At 42.5% G+C, this 16527-nt stretch overlaps 1 protein-coding gene across 1 annotated transcript in view; it reads right to left on the bottom strand.

Annotated features, from left to right (window-relative positions):
* LOC121001848 (cadherin-9-like) overlaps positions 1-16527 on the bottom strand; it is a 339856-nt gene that overhangs the window by 146478 nt on the left and 176851 nt on the right. Inside the window, exon 5 of the mRNA XM_040433066.1 lies at positions 10223-10476. Within this exon, the coding sequence (XP_040289000.1) occupies positions 10223-10476 (254 nt within the window). The remainder of the gene's footprint in view (positions 1-10222; positions 10477-16527) is intronic.

Here is a 16527-nt window from a genome sequence, read left to right as displayed (position 1 = left end):
TGGCATCTTCTGGGGGCACTATATAGGAGTATTTTATACTGCCACAAATTATAGGGGAACTATAGTGCACATTATAAGGGGGTGTTTTTCTACTGTAACACATTATAAAGAGAATTATTACTACCAGGGGCATAATGGTGGGCTTTAATACAACTGGGGGACTATGGGAGCATTATTACCGTACTTCTGGGACACAATTACTGTTGGGGGCACTGTAGGAGCACTATTATTACTAAGTGCACTCTGGCACAGAATTATTACTATTGTTGAGATTTTGGGGAACACTATTACTGTGGGGGCACCCTGGCACAGTATCAGCTTAGCAAAGTTATTTGCTGGGTGCAGTTATTTTTTATAGTGTTGTGTTCCAATAATTAGTGAAGGGGCACTATCTGTGTGTGACTAGTATTTTCAGAGGGTTTATCTGTTTCTGCAGTATAGTTTTGGGGGTGCATGATGGGATGTTGAGAAGGTGGGAAAGTAGGAAACTAAGATGTCTGTCAAACTCTGCAGAGAGAAGAGATGGCTGAAAGAAATCATCATGGCGGTCTGGTCTGAATGGAGAAGATAAAGAAAGAGAACATCTACATCAAAGGAAATGTGACTAGATGTAAGAGGTATGTGGCACTGTATTAGGCTACTTTCACACCTGCGTTAGTGATTCTGGCGGGCTGTTCCAGCAGAGAACAGCCTGCTGGAATTCACTGGATCCGGCACTGCTGGATGCAGACTGAATGCCTGCCTCCCCCATCAACTACAATGGGATACAGCAGAGATCCGGCCACAATCTGGAAGAGGGGGGCTTTTTTTATGTTTGCCCTGTTGGTAAATTTCCCTAGAAACTGCCCTGGTGGCAATACCAGTACCCGCTAATAAAGGTAAGTGCAATAAGGAGCACTTGGCTTCAGATGTGTGGCATCAGGCGGGTTGCTGCATCAAAGTAGTAGCTGAGGCAAGTAATAAGAAGAAACCGGTCTCTTGTATCAAAGTGTTGGTGTGGCACCATGGATGTTCTAGTCTAAAGCATCAGGAATTGTTGGTTGGAAATCATGACTGATTCAAGACTTGACAAAGGTCAGTTTCTTCACATTTTGGGTAGACAGGCGATTTCTTCTTGGGGTAACTATGGCCCCTGCCTCACTAAACACCCGCTCTGATGCCACACTACTGGCTGGGCTGAACAGCTTTTCCAGGGCAAACTCTGCTAGTTAGAGATGGCCTTGCGGTTTGCCCGGTGGTCGTTTCACAGCAAACTTTGCTCGCTCGCGGTTCACTGAACGGGCGAATATATGGCGATGTCCACCGGCGCCATATTCTTTTACATTGTGAAGAACTTTGACCCATGACACATCCATCAGGTGGTACAGGACAACCAATTGAGATGTTTCAGCACATGGACATACCCCCTACCTTATAAATAAAAACGATCTTGCCACCATTTTATATTCCGTCTTTTTACAGCATAGGGAAAGTTTGCTGTGTGGAGAAGGGACAGACTGTTAGGGACACCAAACGCTAGAGAATAGGGCCACAAAAGTCATTTTAAGGACTGGCATAGGTGTGCTATCGATAGGTGTGACTTACTGAGGGGTGTAATATACTTATAATATACTTTCTAACATATAAAGTATATTATAGTGCATTTGTATTGTGCAGCAGTTGTGTGCAGTTCTGCTGCGATACCGCAGCTACACAGAGTGCAAAACGCTATTGGAACAAATAATTTCTACTGGTGTGATATACCAGTTGCCCCCCAAAAAACTGATTGAAGCAGGGGTGTGATATGCCAATAATATACTTTCTATATAGTGCATTTGGGTAGTGCAGCATTTGTTTGCAGTTTTGCTGCGTTACCGCAGCTACACAGAGTGCCAAACGCTATTGGAACTAATAATTTCTACTGGTGTGATATACCAGTTGCCCCCCCAAAAAAACTGATTGAAGCAGGGGTGTTATATACTAATAATATACTTTTTTTATATAGTGCATTTGGGTAGTGCAGCATTTGTTTGCGGTTTTGCTGCTTTATCTCAGGTACATACTAATATTAACAAAGACAGGTGCACTCTGCGGTCTTCCTAAACCCTCAAACTGATGTTGAAATTGAGAGATTAGCCAACATATCCTACTGTGGAGGACATGTCTGAGCCCGAGCACCGCGCCAAGGTTTCTCAAGTAGGTCGGGTCCTAACACTCACTTACCTGTGCCATATGGGCCATGCCAGGAGCCAGTGGGTGAATTACAGGAGCGTAAGGTCCGACTCACAGACAACTCATCAATTACCTCCAGCATGTAACCATGCTTGCAATGGGAGGAGGAAGGAGTCTGCGAGTCCCACTCAAGACTAGCTGATATGGCCCAGGCCTTGGAGGTGCACCTAAATGTAGCCTGTAGATGGAAAACAGGCTCATATAAATAGAAGTTTATATACCTCCAAGCCTCTCTATATACAAACAAATAAACAAATGACGTTACACAGGCAGGAAGTGCCCAAACCCATATGCAGTTGTGCATGTATATACAGGGGAGCAAATCCTGCACAAGTAGCTCGGGTCCTAACACTCATTTACCTGTGCCGTATGGGCAATACCAGAGGCTAGTGGGCGAATCACAGGAGCGTGAAGTTAGGACCCGAGCTACTTGAGAAACCTTGGTGCGGTGCTCGGGCTCAGACATGTCCTCCACAGTAGGATATGTTGGCTAATCTCTCAATTTTAACATCAGTTTGAGGGTTTAGGAAGATCGCAGAGTGCACGTGGTTATCATATCCACATAATTGCTATCTTGTATAGGATGGTTATTGTGGTACTTATGGTCCGCTGCAGGCATCCTCCATTGCATGCATTTTTGCTGGGGATCGCCATTAGCAACAGGCCATAAGTGCAGGATTTGCTCCCATGTATATACATGCACAACTGCATATGGGTTTGAGCACTTTCTGCCTGTGTAACACCACGCCAATTGTTTTTGTTTACCTCAGCTACACAGAGTGACAAACGCTATTGGAAAAAATAATTTCTACTAGTGTGATATACCAGTTGCCGCCCCCAAAAAACCTAATTGAAACAGGGGTGTTATATACCAATAATATACTTTCTATATAGTGCATTTAGGTAATGCAGCATTTGTTTGCGGTTTTGCTGCGTTACTGCAGCTGCACAGAGTGACAAACGCTATTGGAACTAATTACTTCTACTGGTGTGACATACCAGTTGTCCCCCCAAAAAACAGATTGAAGCAGGGGTGTGATATTACAATAATATACTTTCTATATAGTGCATTTAGTTAGTGCAGCATTTGTTTGCGGTTTTTCTGCATTACCGCAGCTACACAGAGTGACAAACGCTATTGGAAGAAATCATTTGAACTGGTGTGATATACCTGTTGCCCCTTCAAAAAAAACTGATTGAGGCAGGGGTGTGATATACCTTTGTCCACAAATACTGCTCTTCTATAGGGACTATTGTCACAGGGCCATTTTGAAAATGACAGGCAAACGAAGAGACAGGCCATTCCGCAGGGGTGGTAAAGGTCGGGCAGGTGCACCAGGCCGGAGCCTAATTGGGAAGTTTCAGAAGGTTCGTGCAATTACGTCAAAGGACGCACCAGAGTTGGATGAGTGACTCACTCAGCCTTCCGCTTCTGCAACCTCCTCATCCTCTCTATCTGCAACCTCTTCACTCTCTGCTGTGTGTACCCCCAAAGCCACCACCAACACCACCACCATATCCCCTCCGCTCGAGTCAGAGGAATTATTTTCCCATCCATTCCAAGACCTTACTGATGCGCAGCCATTCTTGGCATTGGATCAGGAAGAGGAGGTATTAACGTTCGCCACCCAGCAGTCTGACGACAGTACCCAGATTAGCCCAAAGAGGGTGGTCCCCACTGTTGCTGCCTACTCCGAGATCTCTAATGTCAGTGGTGGTGAAGGTAACGATGATGACGTGTTGATGACATCACGTGGGTGCCCACAAGAGAGGAAGAGGAGGGGAGTTCAGAGTGAGAGACGGAGCAGCAGATAGGGAGAGAAGGAGGAGAAGCAGGCAGAACTTACAGTGCACAGGAGGCAAAAAGCAGACTGCTTATGTATCGGGAACGAGCCATCCACCATGCACGGTCACATCTGGCACTCCCAGGATGCTGGCACATGGCTCTGCAGTGTGGGCTTTTTTTTAGCGTGTCAGCTGCTGATAATAGTGTTGCCATTTGCAGCCTGTGCTGTCAACGCATATGTCGCGGTAAGCCCAACACTCACCTAGGGACAACCGCCTCCCATCATCGAGCCCTGTGGGAGCAACGCCGTCAGAATACACAAAGCCACACTCCCAGCGATCCACGTCCTGCCTCTTCTCCATCTCCTTCTTCTCTCTCCTCCCATTTGTTCTCCACTCCACCTTCCACCGTGCCGTCTGGCAACAGGCAGACTTCCGCGGCCCAAATTTTCGACCGTAAAAAGATGATGACGCCGGAAAACCCTCTTGCCTAACGGCTGACCGCTGGTTTGTCAGTACTGCTAGCCCGCCAACTTCTGCCATATAAATTGGTGGACTTGAATATTTCTCCCAGAAGGGCATCCCGAGAGCTATATGGCCACATTCAGCAGCAAGTGAATGTATCTCTGGCACACAGTGTTGGTGCCAAGATAAATCTGACCACAGACACCTGGTCTGGCAATCACGGGCAGGAAAGGTACATAACCGTTGTCGCACACCACTTTACCAACTGTCAAATTGAGCGGGGTTAGCCATTGATTTCCCTGTGACCGCAAAGCTGAAAGGAGTGCAGGACCGGTGTGGCTCTTGGCTTCCAGGCACAACAGCCGCAGCACAGCATGGCAACGTCTCACCTGGCACGCGTGCATGCCACACATCCTGAACTTAGTCATGCAGCGATTCGTTGCCAAACACCCCAGGGCGCAGGATGTCTTGTGGCAGACCAGGAAAATCTCTGACCATTTTCGAAGATCTTACACGGTCGTGGCTCACTTTGCTGATGTTCAGCGGGACACCACCTGCCCGTCAGGCGTCTGATTTGTGATTGCCCGATGCAATGGAACTCCACCTTGTATATGCTTGTTAGGCTGCTCCAGCAGAAACGTGCAGTTATCAACTACCTGTACGAACTCTGCGGCATGACAGGTTCTGGGGAGCTTGGATTTTTTTCACTGCTTTGTTGTTGCTCATGCGAGACACATGCAGGCTTCTGCGGCCATTTGATGAGATCACCAAACTGGTCAATCATAGCCAGGGCGCCATCAGTGACATTGTACCTTACACCTTCTTTATGGAGCGTGCATTGCGTCGTGTCATTGATGAAGCTGTCGAGGAGCAGGAAGATGAGGAAGTCACAATGCTGGATGAATTCCCAGGGGGGGCTATTCCATATGAGACAAGTAAACATTAGTCTGAAGAGGAGTAGGATGGTGCAGGGGTGGAGGAGGAGCAAGAAGAGCATGCTTTAAACTTTTCTGGGATCCCTGGTGTTGTCCGTGACTGGGGGGAGGAGACCGAGGATGACATTATCCTGGACGATGAGCAGGAGCCAGGCCACTCCACCGTTTCCAGTTTAGTGCAAATGGTGTCCTTCATGCTCCAGTGTTTGAAGAGGGACTCCCATATAGAAAGCATAAAGGCCAAGGACCAGTACTGGGTAACGGACATGTTACTAGCATCACAAAGGGCTGTCAGAATGCAGCACTTCCAGGCCTTGCTTTGAGAAATGCTGTATTCTTCTTTTGCGTGCTCTGGTAGAGAAATTTCCACTCACAGAGAAACAGTTGCGGGTACCAATCCAATAGCACATGCAAGAAGAGGGCGGTTTGACGATGTGTTGGACACTTTGGCTATGAGATCATTCTTGCATCCAACCCATCATCAGCCGACCTCCGGATCCAGCCTCACAGATTGCCTAGAACGACAGGTGTCCGACTACATCGGGTTAACGGCCGATGTGGACGCTCTAAGAAGCGAGGAACCCTTGGACTACTGGGTGTGCAGGCTTGACCTGTGGCCAGAGCTGGCACAATTTTCCATGGAACTGTTGGCTTGCTCCTCGTGCAGTGTCCTGTCCAAAAGGAAGTTTAGCGCAGCAGGGTGGATCGTGACCGATAATCGCAATCACCTAGCTCACGACAGTATGGACTACCTCACATTTCTAAAAATGAACGAGGCATGGATCTCTGAGGAATTCAACACATGTGAAGAGTCGACCACATTTAATTGAACTTCCTTATGTCAGTCCACAAATATCCACCACCACCGAGAACAAATAATGGTCCCTGTCTTAGGTAACTACAACGGTATAAAAGCCCTTTCCTGTCCGTTGAATGCCTAATGTTTCGGGCCTCAGAGAAATTCAACACCTGTGACGACCACGTGTTTCAACTATTATCATCAGCATTTTTTTTTTAAGAGGGGGATTTTGTTAACCATGTTTTTAATCCAATTTTATATTTTTAGTTCTTTTAAACATATGTATTTGACCTGTATTTGTACTGGCCTTCAGTAAAATTGATATCCATTGATCGTCTAATAGACCTCCAGCCACATAATCACTCGATCTTTTCTGTATGGTGAATGCATAATTTTTGGGGACTGTAATACACTGGCCTGCAGTAAAATTGATATCCAATGACTGTGCAATCTACCTCCAGCCACCTACTTACTTGTTCTTTTCTGTTTGCTGAATGCATGATTTTTGGTGCCTGTAGTCCACTGGCCTGCTGTAAAATTGATATCCAATGACCGTGTAATCTACCTCCAGTCACATACTTACTTATTCTTTTCTGTACAGTGAATGAATAATTGTTGCGGCCTCGGAGGAATTCAACACCAGTGATGACCTCGTGTTATCAAATTTCAACTATTATCATAGTTTTTTTTCAAGAGGGGGGATTTCATTAGCCATGTTTTTAATTCAATTTTATATTTTTAGTTCTTTTAAAACATATGTATTTGACCTGTATTTGTACTGGCCTGCAGTAAAATTGATATCCATTGACCGTGTAATATACCTCCGTCCACATAATCACCTGATCTTTTCTGTCCGATGAATGCCAAATGTTTTGGGCCTTTAGTCCAGTGGCCTACAGTAAAATTTGTATCCATTGACAGCATAATGTACCTTGAGCCACATAATCAGAATTTATTTTATGTCAGGTGAATGGCTAATTTTTAGGGCCCGTACTCCCGTGCCCTAAATAAAAATTTTCTAGGCTCCAACAGGGCACATTTAAGAGAATTTTCCTTTAAGATGCATAAAAATGTCCCATGATTAAGATACATATTTTTTGTTGGAATTTTTGTCATTGATCCCCCTCTAATATGTCACTGTCCATGTTGCTGGACTATTTGTGCACTTATACTAAGCATTTGGTAGCTGCAAATATGATCTGAAGGTTTTTCAGTTTTACCTTCCATCAAAGAGAATAGGACTACTGCTAGTTGCGGCCACAAATCGAGTTTGGCTACACAGTAGTCCAGCGGATCTTCAGTGTGGGGTGGCAGGGTGGTGTTGTCCAAGTATGCCTTTACCTGCTGCTGCTGATGAGTAGTTTCTTCACTATGCGGGTGAAGAAAGCTACTCATCAGTGACTGTTGGAGCTGGTACTGCTCTTGCCAGCCTACCCCTCCCCAGCAGCCATGGCAGAGGGCCCCCCCTGTCAGACCTGTGAAAGGATGGACGACCTGCGAGAGGAAGGCCAGAGACAGGTTGAGGACAGGTGAGGGCACAGGGCCTGCTCCCGGGCCATGCCAACTAAGGGTTGTGTCTGATGAACCCACCGACTGTTGGCTGGGGGTGTCTGATGTAACTTGGGATGACGTGGATGACCGAGTTAACCAAATCAATAACCGCAGGGTGGCTGGTCAAGACACAACCTCTAGGATGACACCAGGAGCTCAGGCCTCTCGCTGCGACTACTGCTGCCACGACCCCTTACTCTGCTGCGACCAGAAACACTGGATCTTCCAAACATCTGCTTGTGCCAGAAACATTCAGGCCTCTGCCACTTCTCTGTTCATGGCCTGGCACTTCTCTGCCTGACATACTTGTAGCTGAACTAAACCAATGAAACGGAAATTAAAATACCCCTAAAAGCGACAAATATATTTTTATTTTTGTACTGAAATAGGCCACTAAACGCTTTCACCACAATTAACTGCGAAAATGCACTGAGAATATATTTTTATTGTTGTACTAAAATATGACCCTATCCTCTTCGACCAGAAAAAATGTCAAGATTGAAGCGCGTATATACATTTCTTGAAGTACTGAAATACGCCCCTATAGGCTTTCACCAGAAATCACTGCAGCAGTGCACTGAGAATATATATTTCTTGTTGGACTGAATTAAGCCACTATTCGCTTTGACCAGAAAAAAATTAAAGAGTGAAGTGCTTATATATATTTCTTGCAGTAATGAAATACATTACTATACACTTTCAACAGAAATAACTGCAGCAGTGAACTGAGAATATATATTTCTTGTTGGACTGAATTAGGCCACTGTACGCTTTGACCAGAAAAAAAATTAAGAGTGAAGTGCTTATATATATTTCTTGCAGTACTGAAATACGTCACTATACCCTTTCACCAGAAATCACTGCAGCAGTGCACTGAGAATATATATTTCTTGTTGGACTGAATTAGGCCACTATATGCTTTGACCAGAAAAAAAATTGAGTGAAGTGCTTATATATATTTCTTGGAGTACTGAATAGTGATAAGCGGCATAGGCAATATTCAAATTCTCAAATTTGCTAATTTATGGCGAATATTCTAGCAAAAATTTAAAAATTTTTGAATTTGTGATCTCGTCATTGTTTACTTGATTGCTAAAATCGGCAAAGTAACATATTCGCGATAAATTTGTGGTAAATTTGTGATTAGATTATTCAACACTATTTGCAAATAAGAATATATAGCACTATATTCTAAATATTCGTGAAGTGGCGATATTCACAAATAAAATTAGCGATTTGAATATTCGCGCTCAACCCTAGTACTGAAATACGCCACTATACGCTTTCAGCAGAAATCACTGCAGCAGTGCAATGCAAATATATATTTCTTGTTGGACTGAATAGGCCACTATACGCTTTGACCAGAATTTTTTTTTAAAGTGAACTGCTTATATATATTTCTTGCAGTAATGAAATACGCCACTGTATGCTTTCAACAGAAATAACTGCAGAAGTGACCAGAGAATATATATTTCTTGTTGGACTGAGAGAGGCCACTATACACTTTAACCAGAAAACAATTAAATAGTGAAGTGCTTATATATTTTTCTGGTAGTACTGAAATATGCCCCTATATGCTTTTAACAGAAATAACTGCAACAGTGCAGTGCGTATATATTAATCTTTTTTTTTTAATGTAATACGCCACTATATGCTTTCAACAGAAATAACTGCAGAAGTGAAATGCGTATATATTTTTCTTGTAGTACTGAATAAGATACTAAGATATAAGCCTCTAAAGGCTTTTCAACATAAGACTCTCAGCCCAATAACAAAAATCTTGAATGACAGAGCTGTCTAATGACTATTTAGATCCCCAAATAATCGTTCCATGCATTTGTAAATCACTTTCCTATCAATATCCCTAGTTCTGACGTCTCTCTCTGCACTAAGATGCTTTGAAATGATTCCTCCTTATCCTTTACCTGCACTTATAAATCTTTTTTTTTTTTCCACAACCATTTTTCCAATAGCTGTCCCTAGCGCCTTCACACCTCTGTCCCTGCATTCTGAACACTGGAAAATGGCAGAATCTAAAATGGCTGCCGTATTTATAAGGCTGCTGATTGGCTGCATGCGTGCATGTCAATCTGGGTGATCCCGCCTTCCCAGAGTTCAATGCCCTATGTCCTCAGTCCTCACAAGTGTAGCCATCATTTTAGGAAAATTGTGATTCGTTACCACGAAGCGCAAGGAAATTCACATTCGTTGTCAAATTTTTCCTGAAATTCTAAATGAATTCCACTTTGTCAGCTTCAATTCCCTCATCTCTATGTGGGATCTTTAACAAGCATGGTTAGCACTGTTTGTTGTATTACAACAATAGATTATCTGACCAATTTCTATCCAATCAGGCCAATAATTGGTGTGTATAACAAAAAGATCTGTGTGTGTGTGATTGGCCATCTGACCAATGATTGGTCATAAAATATGTTGTACCTATATACTGTAGCTTTCTGAAAACAATTATACTCACTTTACAGAGTTCTTTGCTGAGTCAGGATCCTGAGCAGTTACATGACCAATTATGCTACCTTCTTTGGTGTCTTCATTCACTTCAAACACATAGAAAGGTTTACTAAAAATAGGGGCCTCATCAATATCTTTCAGCAGTACTTTCACAATAGCTGTATCTTTAAATGAGATAAGGTGAGTAAATTGTGGATCTTCATATGTATTGGTGGCTTCCACTTGAAATGTGTGCAGTCTTTGACTTTCAAAATCCAAAGGCTGTATGAATATTAAATGAACAAAAGTTATAAAATGTTAATGTTATATCTCTATAAAATAACATTAAAGAGCAAAATAATATATCACCAAAGGCTCAATTAGACTACACAGAGGCACTACTTACAGTGTATATACAGTGTATATTTATTTTATGCCATCCTATAATTTAACCATTATTTTCCATTATAACCATGTCATAACGGAAAACGAAAATGGAATCCATAACGGTGATGTGAACCCGCCCTTAAATAGATAAAGTATTTAACCCCTTAAGGACCCAGGACGTCCTAAATGGCCGGTACTTTGTGCCCCAGGACGAGCATTCTCTTCCTAGGGTCATTCCTCCCCCCTGTGTGTGGTTCCGCGATCAGTGGCAGGGATCCGGCTGTTACTGACTGCCAGATCCCTGCTTCATCCACCAGCATCAGTGATAATGCGGATGCCGTTGGATTAACTCCTCATATGCCGCGGTCAGCGCTGACCGCGGCATATGAGAGGTTTGCGCTCCCTCTCCTCATCCATCAGGTCCCCACACTGCTGTTGCGGGGACCTGATGGTTGCCATGGCAGCCCCAAGTCATTCAAAGGCCTCGGGGCCCAGCATGTATGGATGCCTATGAGGCCCAGCCCCCAGGCTGGGTCTCATAGTCAAACTATCAGTGTATTTCACTGTGTAATACACTGATAGTCAATGCAGTCTAATACAGATGTATTGTGCTGCATTGAAACAGGGAACATACCCTGTAATATTGAAGTCCTATAGTGGGACAAAAAAAATAATAAAAGAGAAATAAAAGTGTTTTTAACGCCGCTCGTCTCCTAATTCCAAGATTTTGGTTATCTACAGATATCCCTCCCATATCTCAATGGATAAGGAAAATGGATCAGATATATAAATTTGAAGAGATTGCGGCCTGGGAGAGTCGTAGGATACATAATTTTAGATCTGGCTGGAAAGCATGGATCTCATATAGAAACTTTAAGTAAATCCCTTTGTATGAGGACCTCTGACCTATCAAGGTAGAAAATGAAAATAAGAAAAATTACTATGTTTAGTGATCAATATTGCTCAAACGTCCTACCCTTCTAACGGGAATGTATATTTAGTACTTGTCAAGCTATATATTATTACAATGGATACATCACATGTATGTTTTACATTTACTTTCAATAAAAATTAAAAATAAAAATAAATATAACAAAATAGACAAATTAGGTATTGCCGCATCTGTAACAACCTGCTCTATAAAAATATCATATGATTTACCCTGCCGGGTAAAAACTGTAAAAAAATAATAATAAAAACCGTGCCAAAAAAAAAAAATTTTGTCACCATACATCACAAAAAGTGGAATACCAAACGATCAAAAAGTAGTATGTACTCCAAAACAGTTCCAATCACTGTCACCTCATGCCACAAAAACTGGGCCCCTACATAAATTAAAATTAATATGGCTTTCAGAAAAAGAAGACACTAAAACATGATTTATAAAAAAAATGCTTAATTATGTAAAACTGAAACAAAATAAAAACAAATGTAGACATATTTGGTATTGTCGTGTCCATAACAACCTGCTCTATAAAAATAGCACATGATCTAACCTGTCAGGTGAACAACATAAAAAAACAAAAAATAAAAACTGTGCCATTTATTGTTACCTTACCTCACAAAAAGTGTAATATAGAGCAACCAAAAATCATATGTACCCTAAAATACTAGCAACAAAACTGCCACCTTATCACATAGTTTCCAAAATGGGGTCAATTTTTTGGAGTTTCTACTCTAGGGGTGCATCATGGGGTCTTTAAATGTCATATGGCAACTTAAAATTATTCCAGTGAAATCTGCCCTCCAAAATCCATATGGCGCTCCTTTCCTTCTGCGCCCTGACGTGTGCCCATACAGCAGTTTACCACCACATATGGGGTGTTTCTGTAAACTGCAGAATTGGGGAAATAAATATTGAGTTTTAATAGAGTAATGAGCGAGCACTCATACACTTGGCAACCAAATTGACATGTGCAGAAAATATTTATTATATCCCCATAAAATACAAGTAATAAAATTTATAAGAACAATGTAGCAATAATATACAACATTACAGTCACATATTGTGGTAGATATGATCAACACTATATTCATATGACTCAATAGTGTCGATAAATTCAATAATATATATCACACCAAGAAACTTCAAGTATATGCTGTTATTTGCTGTTATTTGTAGTTATATGCTGTAGTTGTAGTTATATTTGTAGTTATATGCTGTTATTTGGGTATTATCTTCTAGCGCTCTATCCCAATTTGGGAAACTGAATGTCACTAAAAATGTTGTAGGTGTATTCACTGGGAGCGCAATATGTTCATAAAGTGTCCACAGGAATCCTGATAATGTGAAAAGTCTCTTATAGCTGATCCTTTTAAGCTCGATATGAGGAAGGGAGAGGGAATCTACCCGTAACGCGTATGGTGAAACAAGTGATGTACCTGCATTGAAAAGCCTCCGATAATACTGTATGGCCATACAGAAGAAAATCTCTACAGTAAAGGATTAACTATTCTTATCGTCGAAAGCTGCACCAAAGGAAATTGCGGAACAGAGTGGCAACTCCTGCGATCTTTGGAACTCCTGCGAAATTTAAACCAGCTTGCTGTATGGAGCGACTGAATAAGCCGGCAAATATTTAAAGCTCCATTGAAGCAATAGGGAGACAGCAGACGCTAGACGGTAAGCCAAACATCGATTTAAAGTTTTCTCCAATCCAAAGCTCATATCGAGCTTAAAAGGATCAGCTATAAGAGACTTTTCACATTATCAGGATTCCTGTGGACACTTTATGAACATATTGCGCTCCCAGTGAATACACCTACAACATTTTTAGTGACATTCAGTTTCCCAAATTGGGATAGAGCGCTAGAAGATAATACCCAAATAACAGCATATAACTACAAATATAACTACAACTACAGCATATAACTACAAATAACAGCAAATAACAGCATATACTTGAAGTTTCTTGGTGTGATATATATTATTGAATTTATCGACACTATTGAGTCATATGAATATAGTGTTGATCATATCTACCACAATATGTGACTGTAATGTTGTATATTATTGCTACATTGTTCTTATAAATTTTATTACTTGTATTTTATGGGGATATAATAAATATTTTCTGCACATGTCAATTTGGTTGCCAAGTGTATGAGTGCTCGCTCATTACTCTATTACTACATTTGCCTTTAAGAGAGGGTGGGGTGATTCCCTCTATATGAGCTTGCAGCACCATACCTTAACTACTTGCTAGTGAGCCACCACAACCTACCACTAAATATTGAGTTTTATTTGGCTGTTAACCCTTGATGTGTACCAGGAAAAAAATAATTACAATGGAAAATCTGCCAAAAAAATTAAATGTAAAAAATGTCAACTCCTTTTTCCTTTAATTCTTATGGGACACCTAAAGGGTTAATAAAGTTTGTAAAATCTGTTATATATTACTTGAGGGGTGTAGTTTTTACAATGCGGTCATTTATGGGTGGTTTCCACTATGTAAGCCACACAAAGTGACTTTTGAATTGAAGTGGTCTAGTGTTGGGCGAACATGCTCTGCCGAACACTAATTTTACTTGGCACATTGCGGTGCTCAGTAGAATACCGTGTGGGCTCGAGCGCGATGCTCGAGTCTCCTCCCCGCATGTTTGTTGGTTGCTATGCAGCCAATAAACGTGAAGATAAATACTGCCATTCACTGTAATGCTGTAGCCATGTTGGCTACTGGCTTTACAGTGATTGGCTGGATGGAACGCGTCATCTCGTGCTATATAGCACCTAATGACACGTGTTCGTCTCATTCTTAGTCAGGGAGAGCTGGAGAGCAGAAGGGAGAAATAGAGTAGGGAGTGAAATAGGAATATTTTAGCTTTTACACTTGCTATAGACACAAAAGTCCTTTTAAGGACTATAGTTGTATCTGGCAGCAATATATATTTTTAGCGCAACCTACGCTAAATAGCTTGCAATTGCTTGGCAGCTGCAAACAGCGACATTATCTGCACTATATCTCCTGTCTAACGTGTGCGCAGCCTAAAAATATCCTTGACATCCAGTGTACTTTTTCCATAGACGGTGTCCACTGTAACTGTGGACAGTTACATTACCTGCACTACATCTCCTGTATAACATTGGCATATCTGAAATTTCAGTGACATTCAGTCAAATTTTTTTGCTGCTGGTGGCAACGACATTACCTGCGCTACATCTCCAGTATAACGTTAGCGCATCCAAAATATCAGTGACATTCAGTGTGATTTTTTCGCCGCTGGCAACAGCGACATTATGTGCGCTACATCTCCTGTGTAAAGTGTGTGCAGCCTAAAAATATCTATGACATCCATGCTACTTTTTCCGTAGATGGTGTCCGCTGTGGACAGTTACATTACCTGTGTTACATCTTCTGTATAACGTTTGCGTATCCGAAATATCAGTGACATTCAGTCTATTTTTTTTTCAGTGTAATCTTTTATTAGGCGGTGGTGATAGCGACATTACTTGCACTATACCTCCTGTTTAATGTTTGCGCATCCTAAATATCAGTGACATTCATTCAGTGTGATTTTTTATTAGGCGGTGGTGACAGCAACATTACTTGCGCTATACCTCCCGTTTAAAGGGTGTGCATCCTAAAAATATCTGTGACAATTTGTGTACTCTATTTGCGCATACACTTACAAAATCTGCGCTACTGTCCCAGCCACCAAAATTTTTCACGTTGTGCAGTCCCAGCCTTACACCAGAATGTTTCCCATAACATCACCTGTGCCCTGACCAATGCAGTTATTTGGAAGGTCCACTTAATGACTGACACATGGACAAGTGCTTTCGGCTAGGGACGCTACATTTCCCTGACAGCACACTGGGTGAACGTTGTGGAGGCTGGGAAGGAGTCGTACCCTGGGATGGCATAGGTGCTATCGACACCAAGGATTGCGGGCCGTACTTCCATCAGGGTTTCCACCGCCAACTACGTTAGTGGCTGCAACCCCACCTTCTCCTCTTCCGTCTTCTCCTCCACTTCCACCTCTGAATTATCATCTTGCAGCACCAGTCAGCCATCAGTCAGTAGCTGGAAGCAGTGTAGCACTGCAGTGGGGAAGCGGCAACAGTCCAAGCTAAAACTGATCTGCTTAGGTGACAAACAGCACACCACCGCAAAGCTGTGGCAGGGGATAAGGGACCATACTGAGTTGTGGCTCTCGCCACTCAACCTATAACCAGGCATAGTTGTGTCTGATAATGGCTGTAACTTGGTGGCGGCTTTGGAGCTCGGAAAGCTCGCACACATATCATGCCTAGCCCACATGTTCAACCTAGTGGTTCAGCGGTTTCTCAAAACCTACCCCGATTTGCCTGATCTAATAGTGAAGGTGCTCTGCATGTGTGCCCATTTCCATAAGTTATCGACACCTTCTGCCACTCTGGCAACTCTGCAGCAATTGCCAGCTCACCGAGTGTTGTGCATCATGAGCATGATGAGCGGCCTAGTGTCATAAGGAGGGAAAAATTTTGGAAGATAGTGAAGGATAGAGTTGAGCGAACACCTGGATGTTCGGGTTCAAGAAGTTCGGCCGAACTTCCCGGAAATGTTCGGGTTCGGGATCCAAACCCGACCCGAACTTCGTCCCGAACCCGAACCCCATTGAAGTCAATGGGGACCCGAACTTTTGGGCACTAAAAAGGCTGTAAAACAGCCCAGGAAAGAGCTAGAGGGCTGCAAAAGGCAGCAACATGTAGGTAAATCCCCTGCAAACAAATGTGGATAGGGAAATGAATTAAAATAAAAATAAAAAAAATAAAAATTAACCAATATCAATTGGACAGAGGTCCCATAGCAGAGAATCTGGCTTCACGTCAGCAGAGAATCAGTCTCTTCATGCCATAGCAAAGAATCTGGCTTCATGTCAGCAGAGAATCAGTCTCTTCATGCCATAGCAGAGAATCTGGCTTCATGTCAGCGCAGAATCAGTCTTCATGTCATAGCAGAGAAT

Source organism: Bufo bufo, chromosome 5 (assembly GCF_905171765.1).
Source record: "Bufo bufo chromosome 5, aBufBuf1.1, whole genome shotgun sequence".
Classification (NCBI taxonomy): Eukaryota; Metazoa; Chordata; class Amphibia; order Anura; family Bufonidae; genus Bufo; species Bufo bufo.
This window is presented reverse-complemented; position numbering and strand designations above follow the sequence as displayed.